The sequence below is a fragment of the Oryctolagus cuniculus genome, chromosome 7 (assembly GCF_964237555.1).
Source record: "Oryctolagus cuniculus chromosome 7, mOryCun1.1, whole genome shotgun sequence".
Classification (NCBI taxonomy): Eukaryota; Metazoa; Chordata; class Mammalia; order Lagomorpha; family Leporidae; genus Oryctolagus; species Oryctolagus cuniculus.
This window is the reverse complement of record NC_091438.1, coordinates 126,372,278-126,393,207: the sequence shown is the minus strand read 5'-3', so window position 1 is coordinate 126,393,207 and position 20,930 is coordinate 126,372,278. Positions and strand designations below refer to the sequence as shown.

The following is a 20,930-nucleotide window of genomic DNA, read 5'->3' as shown; positions in this document are numbered from 1 at the left end:
CCCCCACCCCTCCCAGCCTCCGCAGGCGCGCGCGCGCGGGTATGCAATCCCCGGCTGCTCCAGGCCGGGTTTTGCTGCCTGGCGGGCGGGCTGCGCGTGCTGCTCCTTCATCAGTCGCTCTCCGCTGCAGTCGGCGGCGGGAGATCACCATGCTGGGAGAGCTGTGCGCCGCACTGTCCGGAGCCTCCGGGGCTGCCCTGGCCTGCTGCTTCGTGGCGGCAGCCTTGGCCCTGCGCTGGTCGGGGCGGCGGACGGCGCGGGGCGCGGCAGCCCGGGCGCGACAGAGGCAGCGAGCGGGCCTGGAGACCATGGACAAGGCTGCGCAGCGCTTCCGGCTCCAGGTGACAGCGGGGCGCGGGGCCCGAGCGCGGGTACCCCGAGCGGTACTGTCCGTCACCCACAGGCGCGGAGGCGGGCGGCGGGCGGGCGAGCAGCGCAGGTGTGTCACTTCACAGAACCTGGCTTTGCCCTGGTGCGGGTGGGACCGTGCGGAGGAACGAAGCAAAAGGGACAGCCGTCGCGCGCCGGATCAGAGAGGAGCTTAACTCCGGGCCACAGAATCTCGAGGTCCCTGACTGGTCGCTAGCGCGAGCGCCAATAGGAGGCAAGAGTTAGCACTTTGGAATTACGGAACGATAGCCCAGGGACTCTGCAGAGGGTAGAGTTCAAGCTCACTGCTGTGTGCATGACAGTCCAACGAGGAAGCTGGAGAGTTGCCCAAGTGCACAGGGCTAGAATGGAAGTCTCCTCAGCTGTCCAGGCTGTCGGGTCCAGCCCCTGGCAAGCCCCTTGCTCGAGCAGGTTTAGTTCTCTCCCTTGCCTGGCTGATCTGTCGGCAGGGCGTTTCTTCCTGTGCTGCCTTGGGATCACCTCTGTGTGTAGGTGTTTTTTTTTTTTTTGGGGGGGGGGGGCGTTTGGAACAGAGAGGCTTCCCTCCAGGTGTATGAAAAGCAGAATGCTGAACTCTGGCAGCTGTTCTTAAGTGCGACGAAGGCAGGACTTGCTGTGGGTGTGTGTGGGACCCGCCAGGTGGGAAGGCATTGGGGGGATGGGGATAGGAGGAGGCAGGAGGGTGTACCTAAGTGGGAGAAAGGAGAGTCATGGGAAAGTGCACTTAGCAAATGCTCAGCTGCAGCTCCTGAGTTTTGAGCTGGGCCAGAACTGGAACCAGAACCCAGGTGCCCAGTAGGGCACTGCAGCTTTTTCCAGGGAAGAGATGTTAGGAAGGGGGTGCTGGTCCCAGGGTGTGGTCCCAGCTGGCTGAGCTCTGGAGGTGCCCCCTCAGGGATCCTGGTGCTGAGCCCTGGCTCAGCCTGGAGACCGTGGCTGCTCCCCAGTGCTTGTCTGTGGCTGCTCCCCAGTGCTTGTCCGTGGCTGCTCCCCAGTGCTTGTCCGTGCAGCCAGCTGAGTTCTGCGGCTCTCAGAGCCGTGTGGGGAGCAGGAGTGAGAATCCCTCAAACAGGCTGCTTGTCCCAGCGGCACCATGTTCCAGAAGCTCCATTTGGCTGGTGGGTGTGGTGTGGCAGGAGAATGGATCTTCCTATCTCATCTGTGTGTTTTGCCTCTGGGCTAACTGCTATTCATTACTTTATTATTATTATTATTATATTTATTTATTTATTTATTTATTTTTTTATTTTTTGACAGGCAGAGTGGACAGTGAGAGAGAGAGACAGAGAGAAAGGTCTTCCTTTGCCATTGGTTCACCCTCCAATGTCCCCACGGCCAGCGCGCTGCAGCTGGCGCACCGCGCTGATCCAATGGCAGGAGCCAGGTACTTATCTTGGTCTCCCATGGGGTGCAGAGCCCAAGCACTTGGGCCATCTTCCACTGCACTAACTGGCCACAGCAGAGAGCTGGCCTGGAAGAGGGGCAACTGGAACAGAATCTGGCGTCCCGATGGGGACTAGAACCCCATGTGCCGGCGCTGCAGGCGGAGGATTAGCCTATTGAGCCACAGCACCGGCCTTCAAATAAATAAATTTTTTTAAAAAAGTAATGAATGGGCTGGTGCTGCGGCTTAGTAGGCTAATCCTCCGCCTTGCGGCGCCGGCACACCGGGTTCTAGTCCCGGTCGGGGTGCCGGATTCTGTCCCGGTCGCCCCTCTTCCAGGCCAGCTCTCTGCTATGGCCTGGGAGTGCAGTGGAGGATGGCCCAAGTGCTTGGGCCCTGCACCCCCATGGGAGACCAGGAGAAGCACCTGGCTCCTGGCTTCAGATCAGTGTGGTGCGCCGGCTGCAGTGCACCGGCCACGGCGGCCATTGGAGGGTGAACCAACGGTAAAGGAAGGCCTTTCTCTCTCTCTCTCTCTCTCACTGTCCACTCTGCCTGTCAAAAAAAAAAAAAAAAAAAGTGGGGGGGAGAGAAAATGGAGGGAGTGTGCTGATAAGGCCTAGCTGATGCGGGCAGGGACTTCGTGGACACCTTGCAGTGAGGTGGGAGAAGGGGACCAGGCTGTCGGAGACAGTTATCTCAGTGTGGTGGACTCTACTGATTTTCACTTTCTTTGTTTTTTTTTTTTTTTTTTTTTTTTTTTTTTTTTTTGACAGGCAGAGTGGACAGTGAGAGAGAGAGACAGAGAGAAAGGTCTTCCTTTGCCGTTGGTTCACCCTCCAATGGCCGCTGTGGCTGGTGCGCTGCAGCCGGCGCACCGCGCTGATCTGATGGCAGGAGCCAGGTACTTCTCCTGGTCTCCCATGGGGTGCAGGGCCCAAGCACCTGGGCCATCCTCCACTGCACTCCCTGGCCACAGCAGAGAGCTGGCCTGGAAGAGGGGCAACCGGGACAGAATGCGGCGCCCCGACCGGGACTAGAACCCGGTGTGCCGGCGCCGCAAGGCGGAGGATTAGCCTAGTGAGCCGTGTCGCCGGCCAGATTTTCACTTTCTTCTCCATCCCTTTAAGTTGTGTGTGTGTATTACAATGAACATCTGTTTATATAATCAGAGAAGAATAAGGCACAGTTTTTATTTTTATTTTGAGATGAGAAAGGCAAAATGCAGTACTGTTTGTATAGGATAACTCCTCCATGTAAAGAAGAATAAATATAAACAGCTGTAAATAAGTATACTTCAAAAAGATTGTGGGGAAAGTGGTACTAAAAATTAATGTTTATTTTGGTGCATGCATAGGTTTTTCATAATGCATATTTTCTGTGAACTTTTTCATGATCCAACATCTGCATGGGTTTCAAAAATTTTTGTGGGGCAAGCACTGTGGTGTAGCAGGTAAAGCTGCCGCCTGCAGTGCTGGCATCCCATATGGATGCCAGTTGGAAACCCAGCTGCTCCACTTCCAATCCAGCTCCCTGCTGTGGCCTGGGAAAGCAGTGGGAGATGGCCTAAGTGCCTGGGCTCCTGCACTCGTGTGAAGCTCCTGGCTCCTGGCTTCAGTTTGGTACAGTTCTGGCCATTGCAGCCATCTGGGGAGTGAACCAGCAGATGGAAGACCTCTCTCTCTCTTTCCCTCTCCCTCTGCCTCTCTGTAACTCTGCCTTTCAAATAAATAGATCTTTAAAAAATTTTTTTGCACCAGAATAAACATATATATATATATTATTTTTGACAGGCAGAGTGGACAGTGAGAGAGACAGAGAGAAAGGTCTTCCTTTTCCGTTGGTTCACCCTCCAATGGCCGCTGCGGCCGGCGCACCGCACCGATCCGAAACCAGGAGCCAGGTGCTTCTCCTGGTCTCCCATGGGGTGCAGAGCCCAAGCACTTGGGCCATCCTCCACTGCACTCCTGGGCCACAGCAGAGAGCTGGCCTGGAAGGGGGGCAGCCGGGACAGAATCCGGCGCCCCAACTGGGACTAGAACCCGGTGTGCCGGCGCCGCAAGGCGGAGGATTAGCCCGTTGAGTCGCGGTGCTGGCCTTTAATTAAAATTTTAAAAAAATTTTTGAAAACAGAAAAACAGATTTCCAACTGCTGGTTCATTCCCCAAATGCCTGAAACAGCGAGAGCTGGGCCAGGCCAAAGCCAGGATCTAGGTAGGCAACCAGATTTCTCATGTGGGTGGCAGGGACCCAGCTACCTGAACCTGATGTGTCCCAGGATATGCATTAGCAGGAAGCTGGAATCAGGGTCCAGGTACTTGAGATACGGGATGCAGCTGTCCCAAGCAGCCTCTTCACTACTATGCCAAATGCCTGCACCTCCATATTGGTTGTTATTGTTGTTGTTGTTTTTAACTGTAAGAGTTCATCAGAAGGCCAGCGCCGCGGCTAACTAGGCTAATCCTCCGCCTTGCGGCGCCGGCACACCGGGTTCTAGTCCCGGTCAGGGTGCTGGATTCTGTCCCGGTTGCCCCTCTTCCAGGCCAGCTCTCTGCTGTGGCCAGGGAATGCAGTGGAGGATGGCCCAGGTGCTTGGGCCCTGCACCCCATGGGAGACCAGGAGAAGTACCTGGCTCCTGCCATCGGATCAGCGCGGTGCGCCGGCTGCAGCGCACCAGCCACAGCGGCCATTGGAGGGTGAACCAACGGCAAAGGAAGACCTTTCTCTCTGTCTCTCTCTCTCTCACTGTCCACTCTGCCTGTCCAAAAAAAAAAAAAAAAAAAAAAAAAAGTTCATCAGAAACTGTTAACTGTGGTTTCATTTTCAGAAAAAGGATTGTGCATGGGTAAGAGACATACTCACTTTTCATTTTATATACTTTTTTTTTTTTAAAACAAAATCAGCAGGGATTTCTGGTGTATTTGAGGAGAGATCATGGACCCGTATTTTTCTTCTTTGTAGCTCATTGTATTTTTAAAAAATCCCAGGGAGGTGTTATATCACTGTGACAGATTCAGGGGCGTGCTCCTACAATGGAGGACATTAGATGCAAAGGCTGTAGGGTGGGGTGGGGTGGGGGAGGGTGTGTGTGTGGAGAGGGCTGTTCTGTTCTGGGGACGTGGTGGATGTGGGGGGTCGTGGTGCATTTGGGGGGGCATTGTAGAGGAGACTGAAGAGACAGTGGTGGAGCCTGTGGCTTGCCCTTGATGGGTATCTCAGGAAGGGGCAAGGCCGGGTTGGGCTTTGGGCTGGCTGGCCCTCGCTGGAAGGGGGGCTTAGAGGGCTGGGCACCGTGTGACCCAGGAGAAAAGGAAAAGGCAAGATGAGGGTCTGGATAGAGGGCAGGGAGAGGGGCCATTGCCCAGGCTACTTAGAGAGCTCACTGAGTGAGGGGAGGCGGGGTGGGGGGGAGGAGGGAGGAGCCATGTCCTGTCACCTGAACTTGGGAACCATGTCCTGTCACCTGAATTTGGGAATCGGTGCACTCCCAAGTGAGGGAGCTCAAAGTGGGGGAAGCTGTGCACTCAGAGGGCTGGGCAGGGGACAGGAGTAGCCCAGGACGCTGGTTTGAGCTCGGTTGGGTGCGGCTGGGTGAAGGCCTAGAGAGATTGGGGCCTAAGGGGGAGCAGGGGATGGAAGAGGAGCGGGAAGACCTGCTGCCGGCCTTAGAGAGGGGAGGAGGAGCAGCCGGAGGAGTGGGAACACCTCTGTCTCTCCCACACCTGACTGCTCCTTCCTGGGACATCAGACGGCCGCCCGCCTGTCGCAGTGGGCCTGGTATGGTTTCCATGTTTCGCAACGGATGGCCTGCTCTCGCACTCATCAGGACCTGTCTGTCGTGTGCGACTTGTTGGTTTTCTTGAACGTGGGCTCCTGGTGTCTTCCTCGGCACACAGTAGGTGCTCAGGACAAATCCGTGGACTTGGTGCATGAGTGGCAGAGGCAGTGGTGGAGAGGCAGGAGGGCACCCAGGGGAAAGTGTAGCGCCCCTGTGTCCAGGCAGAGCTGAAGGGGGCTGCCGGCTGCCCTCGGGCTGGCACGGGGGAGGGGAGAGTGGGACGTGGTGGCTGTGAGGTCGTGAGCACTGGCGGGTGGGACCTCTGAGGAGGAATTAGGCTGGTGCTGGCAGGCAGGCGCTGACCCCAGATTCACCGAGCGCCGTGGAGGCTGGCAGTGAGGTGTGGGCCCAAGGGCCTTCCTCCCTCAGAGACCTCTTCCTGCTCGCAGGCTCAGGCGCCACCCGCTCACCACGCCCTGTTTTGTTTTCTTTAGATGAATTCTCACCATCTCCACTCTTACTTGTTCAGTTGGGCATGCCCCTCCGGTGCTTGGCACAGGGCAACCCTACCTGCACCAGGAGTATGGAAGCCTCCCCTTTCTGGCCGTGGTCTCCAGCTGCAGACCCGGCCACTTCTTGTTTTTGCCCTCCTCCACCGGGGGCGTGTGGCGGGGAGGGGGCAGTCCATGGGCAGGCAGCCCGTGCTGTCTGGGCAGAGCACCCTCGTTTCCTGGAGGCCACCCCCTTCCTCTTTCTGCTCCTCTGTTTCTTTTTTTGTTTGTTGGTTGGTTAAAGACTTTTATTTTATTTGTTGGAAAGTCAGACTTAGAGAGAAGAGAAGGAGAGAGAGAGAAAGAGAGGGAGAGAGAGAGCTCTTTCATCCCCTGATTCCCTGATTCACTTCCCAAATAGCTGCAATGGCCAGGGCTGAGCCAGGCTGAAGCTAGGAGCCAGGAGTTTTGTTAGGGTCTCCCACGTGGGCCATCCACTACTGCTTCCCCTACTTCTCTGTTCCTTTGTGCAGTGGGAATGGTGGTGAAATGCAGTAGGCAGCCACGGTGACAGGTGTCTGCAGTGGGTTAATAATCAGCCTGAGGCAGGCATTGGGTGCAGCAGTTGAGTCTGCCTGGGAGGCCTGCATCCCGTATCAGGGTGCCTGGGTCAAGTCCTGGCTCCACTGCAGAGTCCACCTTCCTTCGAATGCGTACCCTGGGAGGCAGCAGGTGACAGCTCAAGTACTTGGGTCCCTCCTGCCGTCCGTATGGGAGACCCTGACTGAGTTCCCAGCTCCTGGTCCCAAGGCCGCTGGAGCGGTATCTGCACTGACCAGGCATGGCCAGAGTCTGCCCAGGCTTCTGGCGTCAGAGCTGCACTGGGCACAGCTTCTGCTTGAGTTTTCCTGAGGACTGAGGGCACGGGCCCTGGTGCCTGCTGCAGGCACATGGGGCCTTCCAGGAACGGGGCACTGATCCCAGTGTGTCCCCCACAGAACCCCGACCTGGGCTCAGAGGCGCTGCTGGCCCTGCCCCTGCCTCAGCTGGTGCAGAAGTTACACAGCGGTGAGCTGTCCCCCGAAGCTGCACTCTTCACCTACGTGGGAAAGGTAAGGCTGCCCTGGCCAGCCAGGGTCCTCCTTGCGCTCCCCCTACCCCCTGCCTGCTGCTCTCTACGCTGGTTACAGGGAAAACCTGGCCTGGAGTGTGTCCCGCTGAGAGCCTACCAGGGAGGAAGGACCCACAGTGCTGGCTGGTGCTGTCTTTGCTGGCAGCCTGGCTCTCAGCCCAGACTTCTCTCCCTCCTGCCTCCTCCCCGTTGGCCACCAAGTCTGGTCTGTTCCTTCCCCTCGTCTGGCCCCGCATTGCCCTCCCCCAGGATACCCCCCCCATGGCCATCCAGAAGTCCAGTCCTCAGACCTGGCTTTTCTGCCCACCCTCCACCCCCAGCAGCCCCCAGGCCAGCAGCTGCTCAGGGCGCACTGATGTGTGCGGCCCTCCTGGAATAGGACTTGTCTTCCTCTCCAGCCCACCCCCGCCCCTGCAGGCTCTCTGTCCTCTGTCTGCAAACCTCAGTGCAGAACACAAGATGTGTGGGGGAGGGAGGAAGGACACGTGTGCACTCTGAGTGTGCCTCGTGTGTGTGCCTGAGAGCGCGTGTCACAGGAGGAGGCGGCATGGTGGGTGTGTGCAGGGCTGCGAGGCGGCTGTCAGAGAGCAGAGGCTGTGCCCTGGTGTCGCTGCGCTGCCCTTCCCGGTGAGCTGCAGGGGAGCGCCCTGGCCACAGACTGACCTCCTGCCTGCCTGGGACAGCAAAGCCACCCTGCGGCCCTCACATTTCCTAAAGGCTGTGCCTTGTCCTGCCCTGGCCCTCCCACTCCAGTCTCTTTCACTGCCACCAGCCAGTCGTTCCTGTCTGTGACTGGATTATGACTCCAGGGTTCTTGGAGCAGGTGCATCTTGGCTGAGCCAGTGTGGGGGCGGTGGCAGAGGGGAGCATGCTGGACCTTGGAAGCTGGCGTCCGGGCCTAGCCCTGCCCTGCAACTGACCCCCTGCTGACCTGAGGTGGGCCTGCCCCGACCAGCTCCAGTCTTCCTTGCTGCGCAGAGATGTGGGTTGGAGGAGGAAGGGGCGTGGCCAGTGGTCATTCTCCTCCCAGCTGAGCGCCTGCTTAGGGGCATCCGAGGCGGGATCTTGCTCCCCTGAGTGCGCTGGTTATGCCCAGCCCTGGTGTGTGTGTGTGTGTGTGTGGGGGGGGGGGTGTTGAAAACCAGAGACGGCCATTGTGAGGCTGGGGCCCTAGGCCAGCTGCACTCCCCCCGCTGGTGCCCATGTCCCCTCCTGCAGGCCTGGGAAGTGAACAAAGAGACCAACTGTGTGACTTCCTACCTGGCTGACTGTGAGAGGCAGCTGTCGCAGGCCCCGAGGCAAGGCCTGCTCTACGGGGTCCCCGTCAGCCTCAAAGAATGCTTCAGCTACAAGGTACTGCCCCAGCCGCACCCCCCCTCCGTCCCGGTGGCCAGCTCTGCGCCCTCCGAGGCAGTGCCATGTCTGGAGGCCTCGAGCGGGCACCACGGGTGTGCCTTGCCTTGGCCTCTGTGGCACTGGTGGGAGCAGACCCCAGCCTGCCGAGGGCCCCTGCCTCATCGGCTTGCGTCTCTCTGTTCCTCCCGCCCCCCAGGGCCAGGACTCCACGCTGGGCCTGAGCCTGCACGAGGGGGCGCCGGCGGAGGGTGACAGCGTGGTGGTGCAGGTGCTCAAGCTGCAGGGTGCGGTGCCCTTTGTGCACACCAACGTCCCCCAGTCCATGTTCAGGTTGCTCTTGGGGGCGCCGGTGGGCAGGGCCCGGGGTGGGGGGTGCGGCAGGGCTCGGCTGACCTGCTCCTGCTTCCTCCAGCTATGACTGCAGCAACCCCCTCTTCGGCCAGACCGTGAACCCGTGGAAGTGCTCCAAGAGCCCAGGTGGCTCCTCGGGGGGCGAGGGGGCCCTCATTGGGTCCGGAGGCTCCCCCCTGGGCTTGGGCACCGACATCGGAGGCAGCATCCGCTTCCCCTCGGCCTTCTGCGGCATCTGTGGCCTCAAGCCCACTGGGAACCGCCTCAGGTATGGCGGCTGAGGAAGCCTCCGCGCGCCTGGCCGTGTGGCTGTACCGGGCTCCTAGCCCCTTTGGGCTCCAGCCAGGGATTCCTCCCCAGGGCTTTGCTGGGAGGGTGTGGAGAGGGGCAGAGGGCGCCGTTTCCGGTAGCCAATGTCTTGTGTTTCCTATTCAGCAAGGGTGGCCTGAAGGGCTGCGTCTATGGACAGGTGGCAGGTGAGGTCTGTGTCCCTTTGGCCTGGAGGAGGGGGCGTTGGCCTGACCTCCCCCCAAAGCCCCCGCTTCTCCCCCAGGCCACTCTGGGTCTGACTTCCTGCCTCCTTGTGCCACTCCTGCTCCTGGGCCCCTGCCCAGTCCCCACCCCAACCCAGCCCCACTGCTTCCCTCCCTCCCTGGCCCACAGTGCAGCTCTCCGTGGGCCCCATGGCCCGGGATGTGGAGAGCCTGGCGCTGTGCCTGCGAGCCCTGCTGTGTGAGGACATGTTCCGCTTGGACCCCACCGTGCCCCCGCTGCCCTTCAGGGAGGAGGTGAGCAAGGATGGGGCTGGGGTTGGGGTGGCCTCTAGAGGAATGGCCAAGGCAGCCCAGATCAGTGGCTATTCCACACTCGGCCACCAGGTGGAGCTCTTGGCCGCATTTGGAAACTCAGGCTTTCTAGAACAGCCAGTTCCCAGCCCCAGAACTCCTTGTGTGTGTGTGTGTGTGTGTGTGTGTGTGTGTGTGTGTGTGGGTTGCTCCTGTGCCTCCTCAGCTGTGTTTGCCCCTCAGTAAATATCAGCCTTTCTTAGAGTATGCACGTGCCTGTCCCCAGTGTCCAGTAGCAAGCTGGGACCTGTGGGCAGTGTGGACACCTGGCTCCCTGGGGGCCACCACAGCAGCCTGGTGATCAGACACAGCTGGTGTTTCCTTGGCTCAACAGAGCCTCATTGGAGTCTCGGGTGGCAGGGGTGGAGTGGGGGTGTTCGCTGGGGTTCTGGGGTCAGGTTTGAGGTGGGTTTCTCAGTGGGGGTCCATGGTTGGCACTGGAGTTCAGGACTGGTGGGCACAGGATTCCCAAGTGAGAGGTTGTGAACTGCTGCCCGATGCTCTCTGTTGAAGTGTTGATGCCGACTGTTTGCGAGTGTTCGAGAACGAACAAGAAGAGTGTGTGTGCTGATGTATGGATTGCTTAGGAGCTGCAAGGCAGACGCCTGTGGACAGAGCGAAGTCAGGCTGTTGTGGCCAGGAGGCTGCGCGGCACAGGCCCCGTCTCAGCGGCCTGGAGTTTCTCTCCCATCCATGCCTGTTCCCTCGCCCCAGCCAGAGGTGCCTTGAACAGCCAGGGGCTGTTGGACAGGGGAGCAGGCCTTGGCGTTTCCAGGGACTGGGGCAGGTGGGCAGATCTGGGCTGGGCGGAGTAAGGATGGTTCCCGTCGTGAGGTCCCTGTTTGGGGTCTGGAGCTGCTTATCATGCGAGCCAGGACGGATGGCCGCAAGCCATGGCTCAGGAGGCACCTGTCTGGGCTCCTGACCTAGCCTTGTCACTTGGCATTGGGTGGCCTTGGGCAAGTCCCAGTCCCACCGTGGGCCTCTACCTCCCCATCTGTAGCTCAAGTCTCGGTGTCCTTGCCCCGCCCAGTTCCGAGTTCTTGCGGCCCTGTTTCCTGAAAGGGTCTGATCCGGAGAGGCTGTTCCCGTGCTGCCGGTGATCAGCTTCCAGGGGACAGTGTCTCGTGGGAGTGCCGGCTGCGACTCCGCAGGGACTGGCGCTGATCCCCAGTGTTTGCCCCAGGTCTACAGAAGCTCTCGGCCGCTGCGCGTGGGGTACTACGAGAGTGACAACTATACAATGCCCACCCCTGCCATGAGGCGGGCTGTGCTGGAGACCAAGAAGAGCCTGGAGGCTGCTGGCCACACGGTACGTCCGCGGGAGCCCACGGGCCCTGTGTCTCTGTGCCGCGATCGGGATGAGAACTGTGGTCCTGTGTGTCCCTGTGGCGTGAGCCGACCTGGAGAACCGGGGCGTGTGATTGAGGCAGACTCAGCCCTGTGCTCTGCCATGTGGGAGGGCCGGTTTCTGGGGGCCAGCGGCACAGCTATCCAGAGGTCCCTGGGGCCCAGAGCCCATAGCCAGGAGCTTTTGGCTGCTCATCTGAGACAGCTTTGTGTGGCTCCAGGCAGGAAGTGTCCATGAAGTGTGAGGGTTGCCCTTGGGGCTCTCAGGAGAGCTCCCCTGAGGACCAGGTCGGTCCAGTCCATCCCCAGGGCCGCCTGGGTCCCGGGAGCCCAGGGCTGTTAGGTGAGGGCCTGACCCAGTCCATGCCTGCAGCTGGTTCCCTTCCTGCCAAGCAACATTCCCTATGCTCTGGAGACCCTGTCGACCGGGGGCCTGTTCAGCGATGGAGGCCACTGCTTCCTGCAGAACTTGTGAGTGATGTTGGCCTTTGGGGTCTGGGATGGGGAGGGAGGCAGAAAAGTGGGTGGGCCCAGGGAGAGCAGCTGGGTGCTGTGGGCCCCCAGGACGGGCCTCAGCTGGACACAGGAAAGTCCGGGCGTTCTGGGCGAGGGCCTTGCAGTCCCTCCAGCTGTGCAAGGTGAGCCAGGGAGACCTGGGAGGCTGGACTGAGCATCCGTAGCCCGGCTCTGAACTGAGCTGGTTGTGGTGGGCCGGGCAGGTGCCTGTTGGGAAAGATGGGAGACAGCGCAAGATCCAGTTTGGAGAGTTGGGGTCAGGACACCATGCTGTGGTTCTAGACTCTGACCTGAGCCAGGTCTCCCCTTTCGAGTAGGACCTCTGTTTTGTCTCCTGTGAAGTGGGGGAGTTGGGCCAGACTCACTTAAAGGAACCTTGCAGAGCTCATGTGTAGGGGGCTGATCCTCTTGGCTGTTTCCAGGCCTTAGAGGTTGGCAGGGGCAGAGGACAGGTGAGCAGAGGTACCTCCTAGGGATGTGCCTGGCCCAACTGGACTGGGGCTCCTCAGGCCATATGCCCACTTCTTCTGCCTCCCCTATGGGGGAGCTGGGCCCCTCCTCACTCCAGAGCCCAGCCTGTCATTAGCTCACCCTGCCCCAGCAGCCCAGTGTGGAAGGGGCTTCCTCACCCTGGTCCTGGGACCCGCTGCCTGAGACCTATCCCTGAGACCTGGAGCCAGAGGCAGCTTGATGGGCGGATCTCGTGCCTCCTGGCTGGGCTGGCGTCAGTATCAACAGGGAGGTGGCCCAGGGTGAAGCCTGGCTGGGGTCGTGTCGCCTGGACTGGGCTTTCTGTCTCTCAGCAAAGGTGATTTCGTGGACCCTTGCTTGGGGGACCTGATCTTAATTCTGAAGCTGCCCCGGTGGCTTAAAAGACTGCTGGCCTTCCTGCTGAAGCCTCTGGTGAGGGTGTGAGGGGCTGGGGGGAGCTGGAGCCGGCCCCGGGGGACCCCACGGCCCCTCGCTCTCCCCCCTCTCCTTGGCCTCCCCTTCCCTGCAGCTCCCCAGCTGCTCCCTTCCCTCACCCCCTGGGCGGGACCTGGGACCTGGGCCCCAGGGAAGCGGGGAGGGAGGAGGCGCTGGTGCTTGGCTGAAGAGGTTGAGGCAGCTCTTGGTCTTGCGTGTGTCCTGCAGCTCCCCAGGCTGGCAGCCTTTCTCAGCAACATGGTGCCTCGGTAAGAGCATTCCCTGCCCCCGTGCTTCCTGCGGGGCCCGGGTTGTGACGGGGAGCACCCCAGAGAAGCAGCTTCTGAGGCTGAAGTGGCCCAGGCAGGGGCGCGCCCTCTGTGGCCTGCAGGTGGAGTCTTGGAGTGGTCTTGGGGGCGGAGGTCTGGCTGGAGAGCAAGGCGGAGAGGGCTGGGCAGGAGAGGGTGTGGGGGTTGAGCCGCTAGGGCAGGAGTGGAAAGGCCCAGGGAGAGGCTGACCTGGGCTTGGGGGTGCTGGACACAGGGAACCCAGGGGATGCTGGTCTTCGAGATCGGAACGCAGCTGTGCTGCGCTGGGTCCTGCCCGGCTGTCAGCGGCTCTGGCTGGACGGAACTGCCCGTCGCTGGCCCTGCCGGCCTGTGCGTGCCCTCGTCTCATCTCACCACCACAGCCTTGGCCTCTCCTGAGTCCTGAGGGTGCTGAGGAATCAGACCTGGTCTGGTCTCGGCTCTGCCATGGAGTCACCGAGTGACCGGGCCGGAGTCCCCCTGGGGCCTGGTTCTCTCCTCTGGGCAGTGAGGGTTTGGACTCTGTGGGCCCACAGAGAAGCAAGATCTGGGTGGGAGTCAGGAGCAGGAGCCCCGTGTTACTAATCCCCGTGCTGTGCCCGTCACGGCTGGTGACCTCGTCTCTCCTGCCCAGGTCGGCTGGAAAGCTCTGGGAGCTGCAGCATGAGATTGAGGTGAGGCCAGAGCTCCTGGCCAGGAGCAGGGTGCTGGGGGTGGGTGAGTCAGCCGCTGCTCCCCTGGTCTTCCAGGGTGGCCTGCCACTCCCCTACCCACTCCCCAACCCACGGGGGCACATGCCTGGCCTTGACTAGGTCAGCCTGGGGCTCCCATCTTGGATGCCTCTTTGCCCTTGGGGCTGCCTGTGGCCTTGGCAGGAAGAATCGCATCTGTGGTTCATGTGGGAGGTAGAACAACTGCTGGTGCCTGAGAAGCAGCCCTGCCTGCCCAGAGGAGCTCCTGGCTCAGCTCTAGGGGCAGCTGCTGGAGCTGGAGCCAAACCAGCCCCAGTCCTGAGTGCTCTCTCCCAGGTGTACCGCAACACTGTGATTGCCCAGTGGAGGGCGCTGGACCTGGATGTGCTGCTGACCCCCATGCTGGGCCCTGCTCTGGACTTGAAAGCCGCAGGCAGGGCCACAGGTGAGACCTGCTGCTCCTCCTCCCCACACCTCTGCCTATCCCTTCTCTTCCGTGTGTTCAGCCCAGTGCCTATGGGGCTGCCGGGAAGTAGAACAAGCCGAGTCTGGTGGAGGACCCCACCCACCCTGGAGAGGACCCATCCTTGGAGGGTGCACTGGCTGGCAGGAGAGACGGGAGTCCTGTGAGACTCTCCAGGAGGGAATGAGCCCCTGTCATCAGCACTGTCGAGGTCGGGGGTCTTGAGTTAGAGTCTAGTTTGCGAGGGGGTGTTTGGATCCAGGTGGGATTTAGATAAGCCAAGAGAATAGAAACAGCATGCAAAGAGGACAGCAAACACCAGCAATGCCCAGTCCTGCCTCCGGAGGGCGCCATTTCGCAGAGTGGTTGACTGAGGCCCAGAGCCTTCTGCAGCCCTGTGGTGTGTTCCAGGGGCTGTCAGCTACACCCTGCTCTACAACTGCCTGGACTTCCCTGCGGGGGTGGTGCCCGTCACCACAGTGACCGCCGAGGACGAGGCCCAGATGGAGCATTACAGGGGCTACTTTGGGGACATCTGGGACAAGATGCTGCAGAAGGTGAGGCTCCGCCCACGCAGGGGAAGCAGCGTCAGCACTCGCCGAGCTGACCGGCCTTTCTGAGAGCAAGACCCCAGAACCGGGCGGGGCCAGGGGGCTGCCAGACCCCATCCCGATGCCTGCCTGTGTCCCCTGCAGGCCATGAGGAAGAGCGTGGGGCTGCCTGTGGCCGTGCAGTGCGTGGCTCTGCCCTGGCAGGAGGAGTTGTGTCTGCGGTTCATGCGGGAGGTGGAGCGACTGATGACCCCCGAGAAGCGGCCATCCTGAGGGCCAGCTGCCCACCTGGCTGGAGGACCCGAGACCCACGCGCTCTGCCGTGCAGCTGAGGGGGCACAGCCACCACCCTGCCAGGAAAGGCTCAGCGTGGAGCGGGGGCGTCTCCCTCCTCCCTCGCCCCCCACAGAAGCACAGGCCTCCAAGTCTGGACCTTGAGGCCCCTCTGGTCCTGTCCCCTCTCTCCCCGACCCCCCACCCCCGTGTGGCAGCAGATAGACTGTGACTTGGGCCTGGGCCACTAACAGTCAAGAAACAGTTCCTCGTCTGTGTGCTTTCTGGGCATTGTCATTAGGCTGGCTTGACTGTCAGAGCCAGCTGCAGCCATGCCACAGTCTTGCTCGCAGAGCTCCCGCAGGGTGGACGTGGGCCCGTGACCCCGCCACTCCCTCACCCCTCCGCTCTGGCTCGGACCCCGTCCTAGTCGGCCGGACACTGTGCTCTGCCCTCTTCCTTCTGTCTCCCCTGCCCTCCGCCAGGCTGCTCCTTCTGCTCGTCCGCCACTCAGCCCTCAAGGCCCAGCTCAGATCCGTCTTCTCCCGGAGGCCTTCTCCCTCCTTCCCTGGAACCCTCGCAGGGTGTAAGAGCCTTGCAGGCTCTCTTCCTGCTGTGCCTGGCCCTGGCTGTCTTGGCACAGGCTCTCCTTGCCAGCAGGAGGCCTCATTGCTGCAGTTCACCCTCTGGGGCCAGCACAGGGCCAGGCACGGAGCAGCAGGGGAAGCCCCCAAGCTGGTCGGCAGGGAGTCAGGAGCCTTACGAGCAGGGGCCGGTGGGCAGAGGATCCCATAGGTCCAGGGAGGAGAGCTTGAGATGAGATGGTCTGGTAGAGTGCTTGCAGGAGCAGCCAAGGCCTGGATTGCTGTGGGGAGGCTTCCGGAAGAAGGAGGACCTATGCTGGGTCCAGCCGATCCCCCGATGTTGAGGTGGGGAGGTAAGGCTCTCCCAAGGAGAAGGGACAGCTTGGCCAGCGACCAGGGTGAGTTTGGCAGATGGCAGCTGTGTTGAATAGGCACAGGAGAAGCAGAGCTGTAGGTGGGGCCAGATCAGGGTGGACGTGGGTGGCTGTCTGGGGCTTGAATTCCGCCTCGAGGGTGGTGGGAGCTCTGGGAGGAGAGCAGATTGGAGAGGCAAAGCCTGGAGAAGGATCTGGAAGCTGCTCCATGTTGCTTAGCTGGGGAAGGGGCTTCTGGAACTGACACTGGGGTTGCTGGTGAGCGGTCTCTGCTGAGTCTCGTTGGTGCCTAGGCTGCCAACTGGCCTCTAACTGGCCAGCGTGCCTGGCAGGGGGGTAGTGGCCAGTGCGCGATGGACTCTGGGGGTTTCTTGGTCCCCAGCAGACGTGTCTTGCTCTTCCGTGGCCCCGGCCCCTACTCTCCTGCTGGTTGAGGAAGATGTTTCTAAGCCAGAGTCCTCTGGGCTTCCACCTGGCCTGTTCCAAATTTTTTTTTAAAGATTTATTTATTTATTTATTTATTTGAAAGTCAGAGTTACACAGACAGAGGAGAGGCAGAGAGAGAGAGAGAGAGAGAGGTCGACCATCCATTGGTTCACGCCCCAATTGGCTGCAATGGCCGGAGCTGCACCAATCTGAAGCAGGAGCCAGGAGCTTCTTCCAGGTCTCCCACGTGGGTGCAGGGGCCCAAGGACTTGGGCCATCTTGTGCTGCTTTCCCAGTCCACAGCAGAGAGCTGGATCGGAAGTAGAGCAGCCAGGTATCGAACCAGCACCCATATGGGATGCCAGTGCTGCAGGCCAGGGCATTAACCCACTGCACCACAGCGGCAGCCCCTCCAAATTCTTGTCCAGACAAGTTGCCTTCCCAAGTCTTCCTGTACTGGGATTTTCCTGCCTCCCTCCCAGGCCTTGCCCCTCCACACCCAGTGGCACCTGCCCTCTTCATTAATTCCCACACTGCCCAGGTGGGGCCAGTCTCAGGGGCTAGATATGAGGGCCCAGCCCATGCAGGGACACATGAATTGACAGAGGCAGGTAGATGCTGCCCTTTGCCCACATCCCTCATTCCTGCTGCTGTACTTTGACCTCTTGTTGTTGCAGGAAACCCGCCGTCTGCCCCAGCTTCCTCCTCCTCCTCCTGCTGTCTGTCTCTCTCAGTTCCTGGAACCCTTGCACTCATAGACACGGGGCTGCAGAATGCACGTGCTGCTCCTTCGCTCTTTCATTGCTTCAGCCCTTGGAGCCTCAGCATGGCCGTGTCTGTCCCCATGCTGAGCCGTGCTGGAGGTGGACTTGACGCAAGCCTGGCTGCTGTCCTGGAGAGGCTCCTGGGCTTTGGGGGCATGGACACACACGCATCAGATCCTCCCGGTGCTCGGGCTGGGGGAAGGGCAGACAGGGCCGGGTGCTGCGGAGGGCAGCGGGGGGGGGGGGGGCGGTCTCTGAGGCAGTGGGTGTCCACTGTGTCATCTCCACTGCTGCGTCTCGTCCATGCCTCACCTGGGCACCGCAATAACCTCGCTGGGCTCCGGGCTCCCTTCCTCGCCTGTCCCCCAGGCCATCCTACACACTGTAGCCAGAGCGATGCTGCAAGTGTGTCAAATTCAGTTTCTTCTCTGCTTAACACTTTCCAATAGCGACCCCTCCCCCAAGATCAAAGCCCAGCCACCTCCGTGCATCTTCCCCCCGCCCCAAGTGACACGGCTCTTGCCCAATCACCAGGCTCATCTTAAGGGGAGGGGCTCTCTCCCTCTGCTTCACTGTGCTCCAGCCATGCCAGCACCCTTGGTTTCCTGTCACCCCAAGCTGGTCCCTGCTCCAGGCTTTCGTGTTTGCACTGAACCTCAGTGTCGCCTTCCCTGCTCACCAGCTCCTAAGGCAGCCTCCCTGTCACTCTGTAACATGCCGCCCATCGCCCGCTCTGCCACACTGTCACTCTCGGAGGGCACTGCTGGGCTTTGTCTCCTCCTCCAACAGGGTCTCCGGGGGCCATACCTGGCCCCGTTCCCCACTGTGTCCTCGGCATGTCGGCGCTCGGTCAGTCCTGTGAGCTGGGGCTGGACGCTGGGCTGAGCGCTGGGACTGCACTGATAGATGAGGCTGACCCTGTGGCTCTCCTCTCAGGGCTTCCGCTCTGCAGGGATTCATGAAAGGAAGCCAGGCGGGCAGCTGTGCCAGTGAAGGCCCCTAAATGTGGAAAGGCAGAGAGACAGATCTCCCATCTGCTGGTTCATTCCCCAGATGCCTGCAACAGCCAGGGCTGGGCCAGGCTGAAGCCAGGGATCAGGAATCCAATCCAGGTCTCCTGCGTGAGTGGTGGGGACCCAACTACTTGAGCCATCACTACTGCCTACCAGGATGTGCCTTAGCCAGAAGCCACAATCAGGAGCGGAGCCAAGACTTGGATCCAGGCACTCTTAATATGGGATGGGGGGGGGGGTCCCGAGTGCTGTCTTAAACCCTGTGCCAAATGCCCACCCAGATGGGGTGGCTTGGTCAGGAGCAAAAGGGGAAGGTGTTCTGAGCCACGTGCACTGGGCACCTGCTGGGGGCCACCTACCTTCGGCACACTTTGTCCTCCATCCTGCCATTTGGGCTTCCCATAACTCCGCCACGGGCACCGTTGCCCTCATTTTACAGAAAGGCTCTGTGCCGTTCCCAGGGTCTCACGCTTAGAAGCGAGGGGATTGGGATAGCGACCCGAGCCTATCCACGTCAGCACCTGCGCAAGCTCCCTCTGACAGCCGTGGTGCGGAGGCCGGAGGAGTGAGAGGCCACTCAGCCTCTTCCTCACTTCCCAATCGCCAACCCAGAGATCGCCAGACCTTCTAAGTAGTGCGGCTGCTGCCTGTTTTCATGCCCTTTCCCTGTCTCGCTGCATCCACTGCCACAGCCTCTCCCTTGGCCTCCCTGCCTCTGCATTGGCCATTTCCGGTCATCCTCCACAGCGGAGTTGGGCAACCTTTCAGTGCAAATACGATCACATTTAAAAATTGCCATGGGACCGGTGTTCTGGGGCAGGGGGTTAAGTCATCGCTTGGGATACCTGTGTCCCATATGGGTGTGCAGGTCTGAATCCTGGCTACTTTGCTTCTGATCCAGCTCCCTGGCAATGCGTCCAGGGAGGGGGCAGATGATGGTGCAAATATTTGAGTTCCTGCCGTCTACATGGGAGACCTGGATGGAGTTCCTGGCTCCTGGCCTTGGTCTGGCCCAGCTCGGCTATTGTAGCTATTTGGGAAGTGAACCAGTGGAAAACCTCCCTCTCTGTCACCCTGACTTTCAAATAAATAAATATTTTTTAAAAACCACAAAAACCCTGGTATCACCTGGGTCAAGTGCAGACCCCTTGCTCGGACTGCTGCTGGCCACTCTGGCCTCACCCCCTCCCCTGGCAGGCAGTGCCCTGAGCACCTGTGCACCTCCACCCTCATGCCCTTTGCTCGCCGTGCTCACTGTGCCTGGCGTGTCCCCTCTCAGGTCTCTACCGAAAGACCACCTACCTACTTGACCCTGGTGAGGTAATCCTCCTCTTGTGGCTGTCAGGCTGTGTTGGGAGGGCCTTGAGCCTCTATGCGTGCTCAAAACAGGCCCCGTGTCTTAGTAACAGAGCCCGGCATCTGTTTGTGGAGTTGATGAGTTCTCCTCTCACTTGAAAGATGGGCACGATTTTTGTTTTCACGAAGGGAAACAGGTTCAGAGAGGGTTGCCGATGTGTCCAAGGCCAATCACTCAGGGGCAGAGAGGAGACTCCAAACATGCCTGCCCCACTCCAGATACAGGGTGCTTTCCCCATCGTAAGGACATGCCCTAGAGATCTGGGCTAGGGGACACTAACAATGTGAACACAGGAGTGACATCCGTGTACATAGGATCTCCTGATGTCCTTGACGGGAGGAGTCTGGCCCGTCCCTGTCTGCCCCCCTTCCCTCTCCTAGGGGTTGTGGTGTTGGGCTTTAGGACATGGCCGGAGGTCCTGCCACCTGTTCCCGGTGGGCATCACCTTTCAGGGCCACCCCAAGGGCACCAGCCTATCCAGAGGCTTTGGATCCTGGCTCCGTGGTCCGCTGTTTTGTCCGGGGCTCCCAGCTGATGCTTGTGCAGCCGCGAGCCTGAGCACGGTCCCTCTCCAACTTCATCTAAGCCACCAAGAAATCCATGCAAAGAGGCCTGGTGTGTGACTGCAGACCCCCGCCAGGTCTGAGATAAGGAAAGAGAGAAACGTGTAATCAGGCCGTGAACTTCCCAGCCGGATCCGTCTTCAGTCCCCACTTCTCTAGCTGGCTGGCCGGGGCTGGACCTTCCCAGATTCCCCACACAGACCTGGCGTGGCCACCTGGGGCAGCGTTGGCAGATGGGGTCACTTAGGTCAGGGCTGCGGGAGGCTCGCCCTTGCACAGCCAGCACCCAGCGAGCACCCAGTGAAGGATGACTGAGAGGCGCTATGGGTGACGTTAGTGAACCCACTTGGCCTCTCCTGATTACTTCCTCCTCTCGTCCCCAGTAGGGAGCTTGCCAGTCAGTCTCCGACCCTTGCCCTTTTTGCATTTATCTTATTTACTGCCGTGATCTTGATTAGTGCCCATGACAAATGAGTCACAGTCTGTATTCAACCTCTGGCCTCCTCCTGGTCGGCAGATCCCTCGTCCATCCTCTTCCCCATCTCCCTATCCCCTCCTCCCGCCCTCCCTCCACCCTATAGTGTATTGAATTCCCAGGATATACTCAGGATAACCAATCAGAACAGTCCCAGCCTGAATGGTGCTTTCATTCTACAAGCAAACAGATATGAAATGCACAGTCACACAAATACGCTTGTTAAAAGGGCCGTAAAGTAAATGCCCTGGATATTATGAGAATAAACCAAGTGGGACCTTACTTGGCCTGACATGTGTGTGCATCCTGACATGTATGTGCATGTGAGTGTGGCAGGGAGCACTTCCTGGAGGAAGTGACTTTAAAAAAAATTTTTTTTTTAATTTATTTGAAAGAGTGACCAGGAGACAGACAGACAGACAAAGAGAATCTTACATCTGCTGATTCACTCCTCAAATGGCCACAGCAGCCAGTTCTGAGCCAAGCTGGAGCCAGGAGCCGGGAACTCCACTCCACATGGGTGGCAGTGGCCCAGGTACATGGGCCGTCTCCTGCTCCCTTCTAGATGTATTAACAGGAAGCTGCGT

The 20,930-nt window shown here is 59.9% G+C and overlaps 1 protein-coding gene across 1 annotated transcript; it reads left to right on the top strand.

Moving 5' to 3' along the window:
* The first annotated feature begins 43 nt into the window (after positions 1–43).
* FAAH (fatty acid amide hydrolase) lies at positions 44–20,625 on the top strand. Its single transcript, XM_002715123.5, has 15 exons — positions 44–341; positions 7,043–7,156; positions 8,395–8,529; positions 8,729–8,862; positions 8,945–9,151; positions 9,319–9,359; positions 9,547–9,671; positions 10,915–11,040; positions 11,452–11,549; positions 12,398–12,497; positions 12,729–12,769; positions 13,443–13,482; positions 13,837–13,945; positions 14,375–14,520; positions 14,659–20,625. The coding sequence occupies exons 1-15, from the start codon at positions 150–152 to the stop codon at positions 14,785–14,787; spliced, it is 1,737 nt and encodes a 578-aa protein (XP_002715169.5). The 5' UTR covers positions 44–149; the 3' UTR covers positions 14,788–20,625.
* The last annotated feature ends 305 nt before the right edge of the window (positions 20,626–20,930 follow it).